We start from the raw sequence: 15060 nt of genomic DNA, 5'->3' as shown, positions 1-15060 counted from the left end.
TTTGTCAGTTGTTCTGTCAAATAAAAATGTTGTTTCGTGAAAAAAGCTGCTACTCATTGCTGCTACAGCTTACAACTCATTCAACTGTACACGTACTCTCCCTCGAGACAGCCAGCATTTCAGTATGCTGCAGAAGTGCCTTCTGCAACTTCCCATTTCATCCCCTAAGATACTTAAAAATATACACTTAAGGACCAGCTGTGATAAAAGCAATCATTTTGACTGCATTGTCAAGGGCATTCCTGGTGACACTTTTTTTTTTTTAAAGCTGTGATGTACATGGTGGCGGAGAATACAACTACTAACACTGTTTGGTGCCCCTCCACTGTCTCTGTTCTTGCACCTGACATTCTGGGAACACAGGGTCTTCCCTAGACTTCAATGATGTCTCACCTTCTTCTCTCACCGTCAGTGACTCCGGTGCTTCTTCTCACTATACAGGAAGCTGTTGCATAGCAAGGGCTGTCCTGATTATGCCTCGAGGCCAACTGAGTTATACCCTCTATTAATGATGATGACTCACTTCCTTTTTGGAAATGTCCTTCCCATTCTGTTTCCGAAACAATCATAACCTTTTAATATGTTACACAAATGCAGCCCCTGATTTAATAGGACCTACACCCTGCGAATCCCAGTTTTGGCCACCCATCCCGTCCCCAGCCACCTCTCACATGCATCAGTGCAGAGGAAACCAGTAAATCTAAATCTGTAAACTGAAATTAACACACAGTCCCTAACTTGTAAATACATGATTTCCCACACCAACCGTGAATACTCACCAAAGTCCCTGCTGTACCAGAACACTTATGATGGAATAATGAGCTCTGCTTAGGGGAAGTATCTTGGGAAAATAAAACAATCCGTGAGTCAGGGTGGGCCTCCCTGAGATCAGAGGGCAGCAGCTAGAGTCAGGCTGGTTTAGAAGACAGCAATCAGCAACCCACCCTCCACCCTCTATCTGCTATCCTTACTTTACAAAGGGGGACTCACCAAGGCTTAGAAGGAACGTGCTCGAGGGCACACAGCTGGACAGGCCAAAACCCATAATGAGACCATTCTACACCAAGAGTTGACAAGCTTTTCCTGTAAAGAGCCAGAGGGTAAATGTTGCAGGCTTTGCAGGCCATATCGTCTCTGTTGCAACCGTTCAACCCCACCGAAGGGGCCGGAGAGCTGCCACAGACAACATGTAAACAAATGAGCACGGCTGTGCTCCAATAAAACCCTATTTATGGACACCGAAATTCAAATGTCAGATAATGTCATAAGCCAGTATGCTTCTTTTAAGTATTTTTCCACCATTTTTAAAGTTAACAAGCGTGGCACTTGGCTGGCTCAGGTGGTGAAGCACGCAACTCGTGATCTATCTCCAGTTGTGGGTTCGAGCCCCATGCGGGTGAAGAGATCACGTACAAATGAAATATTTAAAAATAATAGTAAGAGGGGTGCCTGGGTGGCTCAGTCGTTAAGCGTCTGCCTTCGGCTCAGATTATGATCCCAGGGTCCTGGGATGGAGCCCTGCATCAGGCTCCCTGCTCCGCGGGAAGCCACCTTCTCCCTCTCCCACTTCCCCTGCTTGTGTTCCCTCTCTCACTGTGTGTGTGTCTCTCTCTCTGTCAAATAAATAAATAATAAAATAAAAAATAAAAATAAAATATGAATGTGTAAAAACCATTCTCAGCTCAGAGGCTGTACAAAAAAACAGGTAGTGGACCTGAGTTGTCGATGATGTCAGAGGCAAACCTGACCAATTACAATAATTTCTTCATGCAGAAAAAGAAAAAGGAAACCCTGCCACCACAACCCAGATCAACATGGCAGCTAGCGGCCTGGACACAGGACTCTAGGCAGCCCGGTGACTGTTAGGTGTGATGGTGGTTCTGACTGGCCTCACTGGCTCCACCCTCGTCCCCTAGAGTCTGTCCTCTACACTGAGCCCAGAGTGAACTTTGAAAATTTAAAATTAAATCATGGCTGTCTGGGGCAGTTGTTTGGCTGCACTGATGAAGCATCTGACTCTTAATTTCAACTCAGGTCATGATCTCAGGGTTGTGAGATTGAGCCCCCACTGGGCTCTGAGCTGGGCGTGGAGCCTGCTTAAGATTCTCTCTCCCTCTCCCCCTATCCCATCTCCCCCCACCTCTAAAAGTAAATAAATATATATATATATATATATATATGTAAATAAATAAATTCTTTGAGCTGGTGTACCTATAAGGCTCTGTAAGAACTACATTCAGGGCACCTGGGTGGCTCAGTCAGTTAAGCATCTGCCTTTGGCTCAGGTTATGATCCCAGGGTCCTGGGACTGAGCCCTGCATCAGGTTCCTTGCTCAAGGCGAAGCCTGTTTCTCTGTCTCCCTGCCACTCCCCCTGCTGTGCTCACTCTCTCTCACTATCTCTTTCTGTTAAATAAATAGATAAATAAGTAAACTACATTCTCCCATTGTCACTATCACCATCACCCCCAATTCCCTACCACTCTGCATTTGAGGCAGCACACCTGCCTCAAAGGTTTGTGCTTACACGCCCTAGGCTTGGAACTCTCTCCGCCAGATACTTCCATGGCTGCCTCTTGCATCCCTCCCAGGCCTTGTTCAGACATCCATTACCTGATCAGACAGGCCTTTCAGGACCACGGCTCACACTCTATAAACCCCCCATTCTGCTTTGTTTCTTCATAGCACTTATCCCTATCTGCTATATATTTATTTATTAGAGTAGATGGATGGCTCATAAGCACAGGGACTCTCCTTTGTTCACTGCCTTATCCCCAGCACCCAGAACAGTCGCAGATATACAGGGGTTGCTCAATAAATGTTTGTTGAGTTTAATGAACCAATGAATGGAATGCCATAAAACCATTTGCAACTGATTTCTTAAAATATAACCTGCTCATAGGTTGAAGGCAACTTATAAATACACACTTTCCAGTCAAAAATGAAAATGTGGGGCACTTGGCCGGCTCGGTTGGTGGAGGGTGCAGCTCTTGATCTTGGGATTGTGAGTTGGAGCCCTAATATTGGCTGTAGAGATTACTTAAAAATGAAATCTTAAAAAAAATAAAATAAGGGACGCCTGGGTGGCTCAGTTGGTTAAGCAGCTGCCTTCGGCTCGGGTCATGATCCCGGCGTCCTGGGATCGAGTCCCACATCGGGCTCCTTGCTGAGCAGGGAGCCTGCTTCTCCCTCTGCCTCTGCCTGCCATTCTGTCTGCCTGTGCTCGCTCTCTCCCCCTCTCTCTCTCTGATAAATAAATAAAATCTTTTTAAAAAAAAATAATAATAAATAAATAAATAAAATAAAATGCTATTGTATTCGCATGGTTCTTTCACATGTATAATCATTTGAAATACATGTTGAGAGATGCCTGGGTGGCTCAGTGGGTTAAGCCGCTGCCTTCGGCTCAGGTCATGATCTCAGGGTCCTGGGATCGAGTCCCGCATCAGTCTCTCTGCTCAGCAGGGAGCCTGCTTCCTCCTCTCTCTCTCTGTCTGCCTGCCTCTCTGCCTACTTGTGATCTCTCTCTGTCAAATAAATAAATAAAATATTAAAAAAAAAAAAAAAAAGAAAATGTGGGGCACTTGGCCGGCTCGGTTGGTGGAGGGTGCAGCTCTTGATCTTGGGATTGTGAGTTGAAGCCCTAATATTGGGTGTAGAGATTACTTAAAAATGAAATCTTAAAAAAATAAAATAAAATGCTATTGTATTCGCATGGTTCTTTCACATGTATAATCATTTGAAATACATGTTGAGAGATGCCTGGGTGGCTCAGGGGGTTAAGCCTCTGCCTTCGGCTCAGGTCATGATCTCAGGGTCCTAAGATCAAGCCCCGAATTGTTCAGCAGGGAGCCTGCTTCCTCCTCTCTCTCTCTGCCTACCTCTCTGCCTACTTGTGATCTCTGTCTTTCAAATAAATAAAATCTTAAAACTAACTAAATAAAAAAATACATACTTAGTGACTGCCCATATGCAAGGCATGGAACTACATGTAGTCAAGCCCAGAATTTCTGTTCTCAAAGAACTTGTAGACTAAAAGGACACTAAGACGTTCATAAGCAACCTCAAGAAAAGAGAGACCAGGAGAAGGGACCCAGTACAGGGAAAGATAAAGAACTAAGGAAGTTTGGTTTCCTCCTGAGGTCTCGGTCTTCATTCTCTCATTGACTCGTCTGTGTGAAATCCCCACTGATGCGGGTACAAGCCCAGAGGAAGGTAATGAATTAACTTGAGGGAGGCCTCCTCACTTGGGAGTCCTGGGTTCTTTCCACCATAACATTTTCCTTTTGATTTTTTCTTTTTTTTTTGCCTGAGAAAGTCAGATGATTGCCTCAGTTACACACTTCTCTTTGTCAGTAGTGTGAAAGCTGAGGAGTCCTTGCTCACAGACAAAGAAAAATCACTTATGTATAACTTTTCCAAACACTCCGAGAGAGCCCACCAGTTCATGACTGAATGAGGAACGCACACAGAAATGTTTTGCCTATTGCTTCATCTGATTCATCTGCTCAGCCAAAATGCCTGGGTTTCTTTCTTGGCCGTTCATGGGCTCCAGCTTTCTAACACATTTCTTACTCCCTCAAACACACCATCAAGACATAATGCTTAAAGTGGTATGATGACACTTGTACCTCTCTGTGGTAAAGTTCACTGAGCTGTACCCTTTAAAGGTGAGCTCAACAGTATGTGACCTGTATCTCGATAAAGTGGTTATATTTTTTAAAAGGTGGTTATTTCCAAATGTTTGCTATTACAGGTTATTAATATTAGCCCTTCTATTGATTATTGCTTATGATTATAACAGTCACTATTATGAATAAAGAGTAATGCTGAATTTCATAGTTTAGGGGGAAATTGGGTAGTATCTGTCAAAAATTTTTTTTTTCTAAAAATTTTATTTATGTATTTGACAGAGATCATAAGTAGGCAGTGAGGCAGGCAGAGTGGGGTGGGAAGCAGGCTCCCTGCTGAGCAGAGAGCCTGATGTGGGGCTTGATCCCAGGACCCTGAGCTGAAGGCAGAGACTTTAACCCACTGAGCCAAACAGGAGCCCCTCAAAAAAAAGTTTTTTAAACACAGTCCTCTTGATCCAGCTATTTTTCCACCTAAGAGTTTATCAAACATATATACTCATACCAATTTGCAAAGATATATGAAGAAGATAGTTCTGGACCACTGTGCACATTTTTGAAAAACAGGAGTCAAACCAAACTTTCCACAGCAGTGTGGCGCAGGGACGTGGGAATCGAATACCAGGGCACCACTTGCCCATCTGTGAGCCATTTCACCTATCCAAATCTGAGTCATAAAATGGGGACGGTAACAACGCCACCTCCCAAGACTGTTAGAAGAGACTCAGGTAACAAAACACATGTAAAAACTTAACAAGCTGGCTAGCACGTATTAACAATTAAATAAATATTACTATGAAAGCCATCGCTGTTACTGACAGGACAGATGCTTGTTGACTGAATTGTGGCCCATCCAAACAACTGAACACTCTACAGATTTTTCAAAAGAATGAGAAAGATTTCTATCAACTGATATGGAAAGAGTTGCAAAATGTTGAGAAAAACGCGAATTGTTTGAACAAGATTATAGAACAATCCTGGTTATAAATTTTAAAAAATATCCATATAAGCCTGGGTGACTCAAGTCGGTTGAGCCTTGGACTCTTGGTTTCCACAAGGGTCATGATCTCAGGGTGTTGAGATCAGCCCACTATGGGCTCCCTGGCTAGTGGGGAATCTGCTTCCTCCTTCCCTCCCCCTCTGCCCCTCCCCCTGTTCATGCACTGGCACTCTCTCTCTCTCTCAAATAAATAAAGCTTTAAAAAATCTGCATAATATGTATATATAACCTATACACATACGTGTGTGTGCGCGCGCGCGCACGCGCATGCATATGTACATTTCTGGAAAGAATACCTAGAAATGGGATAATGGGATTGAGGAGAAAAGGACATGTTTACTCTTCACTTCATAATACTTAGAACCATACTTTTTTGCAGTGAGCAGTTTTCATTAAAAATAAATAAATAAATAAAAGAATAACATTGGAAATTATTACTTGCTTACTAAAGGAGAAAAAAAGCACCTTGATTAAAAAAAGGGTATTGACAAAAGAAAGTTTCCACTGAATTCTAAAATTGGCAGCAGATAGAAAACCCTACACATATTAAAAGAAACAGTCCACTGTGCAAGAACAGAATTTAACTGAGATTCAGGGCTGTGTTCAATCCTATCACAGATCTATTAATTACCGGCTTCTGAAAATATCCACCTTATCTGCAAAGTAAAAGCACTGAGACTTTCACCTTCAGTTTCAAATATTGCTTTTTATTTTTAAAGTACTTAAAAACCTACTGAATTTATATAATATTGACCTGATAGGCAATAGAAGTAATACAATTGATTTTTAAATTTTCATCACTTGGTGTTTCGTTTTGATTACGTACTTCATTTTTTAAACTTGGGCTAAAAATAACACTGCAAAAAACTTGAACATCTTTACATCTCCTCAGAGTCTCACTACTGTAACACAAAGCAATACAAATTAAAGATCAAAATTCCAACATGAAGCAACTTTTAGAAACAATTTCTAAAGAACAAATTAAAATTACAGCAAGACTTTGCACGATGAAGAGATTTAAAACTCAAAAGATAACACTAGGGCTGAGACTGGCTGAGAGGACCGGAAGTTCAGAGGCAAGGGACCAAAAAGTAAAAGGGCTAAGTACTTTGTATCTGACCCATCCTTCTCAAAGTTCTGACTAGCAGAGGGCATCTTTTTATGACACAGGCTAGCAACGCTGAGTGATTTTAAAAGATGAGTATGTCAGGGCACCTGGCTGGCTCCATCAGAAGACAGTGCAACTCTTGATCTCAGGGTTTTGAGTTCAAGCCCCATTGTTGGGTATAAAGATAAGAGATTGTTAAATAGATAGATAAAAAGTTGGTATAAAGATAATAGATGGATAGACAGATAGATAGATGAAGTTCAAAAAAAAAAAAAAGGAGTATGCCTGTATGTTAAAATGCCAAAAAAACACTCATCTCCTTAGCAGTGTCAGAATGATACTCAATGGTCCTTGAAGGCAAACTGCCTGAAAAATCTGTAGTTTGTCTTATCAGTCAGATAAAACAGTAAGAACATCAGCATTCTCAGATTACCAGAACCAGGGCACCCGGGCGGCTCAGTCCTTAAGTGTCTTCTTCAGCTCAGGCCATGATCCCAGCATCCCAGAATCAAGCCCCACGCTGGGCTCCCTGCTCAGTGGGATGCCTGCTTCTCCCTTTCCCCACTCCCCCTGCTTGTGTTCCCTCTCCCGCTGTATCTCTGTCAAATAAATAAAAATCTTTAAGATTACCAGAACTGTCCATAGGTGAAGGCTGTGAATGCATTTACCAACGACCTTTAACAGAAGTCCTCTTGATGAGACAATGTGGGTTGTACAGAAAGGAAAATGGCAAATGGTCCCTCTCCCACTGACTCTCAAAAGATTCCCTCCTCCAGATCCTTCTTCTCACAGTACCCCCCCAAAGTGAGCAGCAGACCCTATAGAAAACAACTGGACTCCCAGCTCATGACATGTGGTCAAGCCAGTTAAGCAGGAGGGACCCCACGACCAGTAGCCGTAACTGCTTCACTCAGTAAGACCTCACACTTTTCCTAGTATTGGTGGATGAGTCACCATTAGGAACATGATAAAGACCCACATATCCACGTGAATCCAGTGACTTCTCACCACCTCCACAGCGATGCCCCTAATCAAGCCCCACATTCTCTCACATGTCATGTCTTGCTATATCTGCTGTTGCCCCTGATAGGGCTCTGCCTCCTCTAGAATCTCATCTAACCTCCTCCTGCCCTTAGACTAACTACTAGGCCACATGGGCTTTCCTTCCATTCTGGGGACAAGCCAAGCTCACTGTCATCCAAGAGCTTCTGCTTTTGCTGTTCCCTCTGTCAAGAACACTCTTCCCTTCTTCCAAAGGCTGGGTCTTTCTCATCAGTCTGGTCTCCGCTCAAGCTACCTCCTCACATCCTGTGCAAGGGGCATTCCTTCTGCATTCTATCCCCTATACCCTATTTGATTTCCCTTCACAATCTGAAATTCTTATTTATTTGCTTCCTTTGCCGTCTGTCCTCTCTTCCTACTACCACCTCCAGGCCACCAATTCCATGAGGAGGAACCCCATCTTATGTGCCACGGAAGCCACACCACTGGGCAGTCACCAGAATCAAAACATAATTAAAATCTGCTTATGGTAGAAGGTTCAACTGTGCAAAAGCCAGGATGATTTGAAAGTTTCCCCTAACATATTTTCTGACATCAAATATTGCAGGATTGTGTATTTCTATTACATTTCAGTATATGTTAAAAAAAAATAGTAAGGCAAAAATAAAGTAAAGCTGCTAGATATTTCTCTAGTACAGTATGGTAAAGATCAGAAGTATCACAACACTTTATGGTGTTTGAAAAAGCATGTCCTCCCACACACTGCTGGCAGGAGTATAAAATGACATCAATTTTTAAAGAACAATTTGGAATTATCTATGCAAATTACAAATTCACATGCCCTTTGAGCCTGTGCCTTAACTTTCAGGAATTTATCCTATGGATAAAAGCAAAAATAATGTACCCATACAGGATATTCACTAAAGCATTTCTATAGGTGAGACAACATAAGTAAATAAATAAATAAAAATTTAAAGGTGTGTGTTTTTTTTAACAGTGGAATATTATGCAGCTGCATAAAAGAATTTGGTAGCTCTTTATAGACTCATACAGAACAATCTCCACAGCAGGCTTGCTGGTTTAAAAAGCAAGTTTGGGGACAGTATTACTGCACTGTTTCTGTTATTGTTTTCTTGCAAATATTTATGATATGCTTATAAATACACAGAATGTCTCTAAAACGACACACAAAATACAAACAACTTTGGTTACATCAAGGAAAAAGAGCAAAATGCCCAGGAGATGGAGAAAGACTTGTTTGTGTAGCTTTTAAACTTTAAACCATCATTTGATTATTACCCTCAGAACATATCAATTTAAAAGTGTCATATTCATACACAAAAAGCTTTCAAATTATTGGTTTGGAAGACCTCTCGAGATTTCTTCCAAACTTAAGACTGTATGCTATCCCCAAATTTCAAAGTTTAATAAAAAGAAATGCTATGCTTGTCTTTATTCCTTTTCCACAATCAGTACTTGATGAAAGAATCATTCTTGGATTTAATGGGCTTTTTTTTCTCATTTCTAGCACAAGACCCCATCCTCCTCAGCTAAGAGTTCCACCAGCTGAAGTCCGCGGCCTTACCCCAAACAGCTCTTCAATTTATGCAACAGAAGACATATTCCTGGAAGGTTATAGTCTAAATTGTAACATAAACAGTAGACATTTACTGTGCCAGAATAATTTTTTTCTAAAAGATGCTGTCATAATAAATAGGATAGGAGAATTTAGCTGCCTTCTAGGGCTTTTCATCTCCTCTAGTTTAGGAACTAGGACATGTTTATATGTAAAAACAACGATCACGCTAGGAAGAATATTATAGATGGCAAATACATAGAACTGATAAGCAATCCCTCAAGAAATTCAGAAGGAAACATCCCATCTAAAGTGGGCAGGAAAAGCTTCAAAAAAGAAACAGAATCTAAGTTGGGCTTGATGGATGATCCAATTTCAACAGGCAAGGGGCTGCAGAGGAAGGAACGTTCAGGGGGTTTGGGAACAAGTGAGCAGGCCAGTCTGGACAAAAGGAGGCTCTAAGTGATAGGAGTGCTCCTAGCTCCTGGAAGCCCACGTAATCACGTCCCTGACACCCGCCTCTATCCTTCCCAGGCCCTGGATTAATTATGAGTCTTCCTAATATTTCCCAGAGTGGTCATTTCTTCTACATTCTTACCACCTCCACACAATCCACACCCCCATTCCCGCCCTCTGCAAAGGTCTCCAGACTCATCCTCCTGTTTCCCATCTTCCCCCATTCCCAATTCACAGTACACAACTCATGACATTTGTTATTTTATATGCATAACCCACTCACCTCAAACATGCCAACCGCTAACTACTGCCTACAAAATAAAATCATTCTCTTTCTCAGTCGAGGCCTTCTAACATCTGCTCTCTATCCACCTGTCACTCCATCGCTGGACTCACACTCCCTAATATGCAAATTTCATGCCTATGCCCCTGCTGTTCCTTCTACCTGGAAAATATTCCTTTTTATTTTCTCATGCCGGGCACACGTAATGGTAAAGACTGTTTATACTACAGTTCATATAAATGACACTCCCCACCACCACTGATGAGCAGTGCACAATCTCTGCAACCTTCCAAAGATAACTTGTTTCCATGCTCCTCCCCCACTGTGAAGGCCAAATTGCGTCTCAGAACAACTCAGTTGTGATCAGTTTGCCTCTGATTTTCCTACATCACCAACTTAACGCCATTTCTTTATCTTTAAAAAAAAAAAAAAGTTACAGTATTTGGAATACCAACAGTGCCTTGAACACAGCAGCTACTCAGAAAGGATGCTTGCAAATGGAGACAGGACTAGTTAAGAAAGGCAGATTGTGGGGGCAGCTGGGTGGCTCTGTCAGTTAGCGTCTGCCTTCAGCTCAGGTCAGGATCCCAGGGTCCTGGGATAGAGACCAGCATTTGGCTCCCTACTCAGCAGGGAGCCTGCTTCTCCCCTCTCCAAGTAGTTCCCCCTGCGTGCACTCTCTCCCTTTCTCTGTGTCATCTAAATAAGTACAATCTTTTTAAGGAAAGGGAAAGGGAAAGGAAAGGAAAGAAGGGCAGATAGTGGTGAAACCATAAAGACCCTTAAAGGCCAAGAAAAAAGTTTTGGCTTTATCTGGCAGACACCAGATATAGTCAGATGATCAGAATGATGTTTCAAAAAGACTAATTTCAGCAACAACAAGCAAGCAGGGTTTGAGAGACTATTGTTGAAGTGCCCGTGTAGAGAGAGGCCCTATCAGTCAGAGGGGGCCTATGGGAGGCTCCCCTGTGACTTTCAGCCTCCTCAGCTGCTCACTCATCCTTCAGCTTATCTGTCTGGGATTAGAGGTTGGCTTTCATATACCTACACTTGGGAGAGTGGAGCTTAAAACTGGACCTTTAAGCCAAGAAAAACATGCTTTTGCCTGAAATATCTGGGTATCTAGGAAACAGTTCTGACTTGGATAATTGCATACATATATAAAATAAACACACACAAATCAAGCATCCCTCTTCTTCTTCCTCCACTTCTTTTGCAGTCCCAGGAAGTCTAACTCAATTCTCCTGTTTCCTTTGCTAATGTAGTGTGAACTTTCACTAACCTTAGAATTCCACAATTACTAGTGAATCATTTCTGGGACAGCTATCGCTCATTTTCCTATGGTCCACTAGAAGAATCAAGGGCACTTATGTATTTAGATATATAAATTCATTTCATTGTACTGATGGAGTACTAAATAAGTAATTCTTCTCTGTAAATCAAAAACTCAGAACATAATACAGGCAATGAAATTAGTTTACTAATGAATTTCCTTTTAAAGCATGTATCTTGGATTTCATGCCAAGATACCAATATATCAGTAATGGACTCTGTGGTACTAGACAATTTTATTTACTACTTCTTAGTTTAAAAAACAATCTTCACTCTCCAAAGGAAGAATATTATGTGTAGGTAATACACTCAACCTCACAACACATAATATCATTGGAAACATGCACATGTCTAACAGGAAAAGACGATCAGGCACAACCTAATTTTAAAAATGAATGGAGGGAAAATAAATAAATAAAACAAATAAAAATGAATGGAGGGGGGCCTCTTAAAACAGTATCAAAGGGGCACCTGGGTGGCTCAGTCCGTTAAACATCTGACTTCAGCTCAGGTCATGATCTCAGGGTCCTGGGACCAAGCCTCACATGGGGCTCCCTGCTCAGCCAAGAATCCACTTGTCCCTCTCCCTCTGCCCCTCCCCACACTTGTGCTCTCTCTCTCTCCCTCAAATAAATAAAAAATGTTTAAGTTAACAAAAAATTAAAAAAAAAAATCAAAACAGAATATACAATTTTGTGTTTGTGCCCAAAGAGACTGTCTCCCTTGAAAATCCAACTTTACTATTCATTCCTCCTGTCAAATATGCAAAATAAACTCACTAGTACTAAAAACAGAAGTCTGTTATCTCTATTGAAAGGCAAACACGATAGAAGGAAAGATTCAAATATTTCCCTTGCATTCTAATAAACTGAAAAGAAAAGCTATTAACTACTCCAATACTGTTTCTGGATTTCGGGCAGTTTAAATATTTCTTCTTTTCCAAGGTAGTGATTTTTTCCCCCCTCCCTATACTGAAGATCCTTCTGAAAGTCACAGTGTGTAACTCTGGTACTAAACGATGGACAGGTGCTTTGCTAACTCCATTGTAAAAGAAAAGAGAAAAGGGCACAGACATCCATTATTTAGTCTATCGTTAAGTTAATCTCTTTTATAACAATTCCATTAAAGTACATACTATGCAAAGTGTATGCAACGTGTGACCACCGTATTTCACCATAACAAGACTTCCATCTTTCCAAACGCCACCAAAAATTGGCAAAGCTGCCAATTAGCTGCTCTTAGCCCAAGGTTAAATCGTTGAGTACTAACAATAAAAGTTTGGGAACATCCAGTTAACTAGTTGCTATTTGCTCCAAAGTAAACTAAAAGATGAGGGAGGCTTGTTTATCTCTACCTGCCCCTCCCCATGCCTGGCGATTCACCCTCAAGAGGCGGATCTAGTGTATGGACCACAGCCGCCTGGTGCCAGGAAAACAGGAGCGGGAAGTGAGGGCCAACCCGTCCCCTGGCTGGCCTCGCTGGGCCCGGAACCGGCCTGGCTCGGCCTCCCCGAGGCAAACAGGACGGAGACGAGACCGACGGACGGGACGGACAGAACGCGACAGGACGGACGGGACGGGCAGAGAAGCTGTGCGTCCTACCCGGAGGGCTCCCTCCCAGGGCCGGCGGAGTACCTGCTCCGGTCATCCAGGCTGCGGTTGTCGGCCGCCGCGGCGCGCCAGTCCGGCAGGGTGCTGGCGCACAGCACCACCATGGACACGATCACAAACACGACCGACACGCTGGCCAGGATCTGCGCGGCCAGCGACGACGTAGGCTCCTCGAAGGTCCGCCGCATGCGCTCGAGCCAGCGGCGGGAGGGGGCCGCCTCGGCACCGCCAGGTCGCGCCTCGTCGCGGCCCAGCGCGCCCGGCTCGTCGGCCGAGTAGAAGGTGTAGGTGTCGGACATGCGGTCGTCGAGGCGGCGCTGGCAGCAGTACTCGAGGTGCGCGCCCTCCAGGCCCCAGTAGATCATCTCGTTGTAGAAGGAGAGCTCGCACATCCGCGGCGCGAAGCGCAGCTTGCCGTGGCCGCGCACGTAGAGCAGGATGAAGCCGAAGGCCTCCGAGTGCCGGTCGAAGAAGTACTCGTTGCGCTCGCGGTCGTAGTCGTCGCACACCTCGAGCACGTCGCGCTCCGAGCGGCAGCCGTGCAGCCGGCTCACGCGGCGCAGCGGGAAGTCCTTCAGCAGCTCCCGGGACAGCGAGTACCGGGCGCCGCCCACGTTCAGCACCACCGAGGCCGCCCTGCTGCGCCCGAAGGTCATGGCTGGCCACCCCGAAGCCCCGAGGCCCGAGGCCGCCGCCGCCGCCCAACCCCGGCCGCCGCGCGGGGCCTGCCTGCCTTTGGCCGACGGGGGAGCGTGCCGTCGGGGCCCGCGGACCGGCTGGCCGGCTCTCGCTGCGGGCTCTACTCTTGCCCTTCGCTGGCCCGGAGACCCCTCGGCTCCAGTGTCCTCGTCAGCCTGGCGTTGCTGCTAGCGACGCTCCCTCGGCGCGGCGGCACCTGCAGGTGGCCGGGGAGTCCCCTCAGGCGCCAGCGCTGCGCGCCCACTGGCCGGGAACGAGGCTGTCAGCGCCCGGGGATGCCCCCCTGCGAGGCCGGCGTGTCCTTTCAGACCGTGGCGCGGCCCCCCAGCCCCCGAGGGGCGCGGGCGCCGGGAGGAGGCGCGGGTGCAGGGTGGCTCCCCGTCCCCGGCGCTCCTTCTGGCCGCGGCTCCAGCAACCGCCCCGCCGCCGTCCAGAGGCGAGAGGCAAAGTGAGCGGGTTCGGAGGCGGCGGAGAGCCGGCTCCGCGAGGCGGGGGCGGGGCCTCCTCGCGGTTCCCCCGCCTCGCCTCCCCGCTCTGCTCGGCTCACCTCCCTCTGCGCGCCGCCCTCTTCTTCCCACCCGCGCCCGCACCTCCCGGGCTCGCGCGCCTGGGATTCCCCGGCGCCCCGCCCTGGACCTCGGGCTCCCCGCCTCGTGACGCCGTCCTCCCGCTCCGCTCCCGCCCGCCGCGGCCAGGAGGGGTCCGCGAGGCGGGGAAGGGAGCAATGGGGAGCCCCGAGGCGGGGGTGGTGGTGCGAGGAATGGGGAGAGGGCAGATCCCCGCGGCCAAGGTGCCTGCTCCCGCGTGCCGCCCCGGGCCATCAGGGATGACTTGGGCAGCTCCCGAGGGCCCTTTTAACAGCCCCCACCACCCCCCCCTTCAGGAAGGCGACCAGAGAGTGAGGAGGGATGAAGACTGGGGTGCAGGATTTGAGGGGCGGGGACAGACGGCGTTTGGAGAGCTTTTTCCAGAAACTATCCGGAACCCAGCTCGGTTTCTGAGACCGCCCTAAGGGATTTCTCAGAGAAGGCATCCCAGCAATTGGTTTTCTTGCCGACTTGCTTTTCTTCTCGCGGCGCGGAGACCCACGTACCGCGTGCTCTGAAGGCGGCCGCACACCCCAGTACCCAGGCTCGGTGTCGCCCTCCCGTCTGTCTTCCCGAGGGGGAGAGCGGCCCCAGCCCCTGCCTTCTGGGGCGCGGGTCCTAAAAGGGCGTCTACGCGTAGCGCGCTTGGACCCCCCCCCCGTGACGCTTCCCGTGGAGTGGGGTGAAAGTGGGGAGAATCGCTCTGCCACTGGCAAGAACAGAATTTTCCCGTAGCCTTCCTCTGCGTCCTCCTTTTCATAATGTCTTGATTTCCCC

At 46.2% G+C, this 15060-nt stretch overlaps 1 protein-coding gene across 4 annotated transcripts in view; it reads right to left on the bottom strand.

Annotated features, from left to right (window-relative positions):
* KCNG3 (potassium voltage-gated channel modifier subfamily G member 3) overlaps positions 1-13722 on the bottom strand; it is a 69355-nt gene extending 55633 nt beyond the window's left edge. For 3 of the 4 annotated variants that reach the window (XR_004287932.1, XM_032352851.1, XM_032352848.1), the window contains exon 1: positions 12989-13722. Coding sequence is in view for 3 of the 4 variants with exons in the window: in XM_032352851.1 (XP_032208742.1) it covers positions 12989-13653 (665 nt within the window). In the remaining variant the exon portion in view is untranslated. The remainder of the gene's footprint in view (positions 1-12988) is intronic. The other variant, XM_032352849.1, reaches the window with a different exon arrangement.
* Between the last annotated feature and the right edge of the window lie 1338 nt (positions 13723-15060).

Source organism: Mustela erminea, chromosome 7 (assembly GCF_009829155.1).
Source record: "Mustela erminea isolate mMusErm1 chromosome 7, mMusErm1.Pri, whole genome shotgun sequence".
Lineage (NCBI taxonomy): Eukaryota > Metazoa > Chordata > Mammalia > Carnivora > Mustelidae > Mustela > Mustela erminea.
This window is presented reverse-complemented; position numbering and strand designations above follow the sequence as displayed.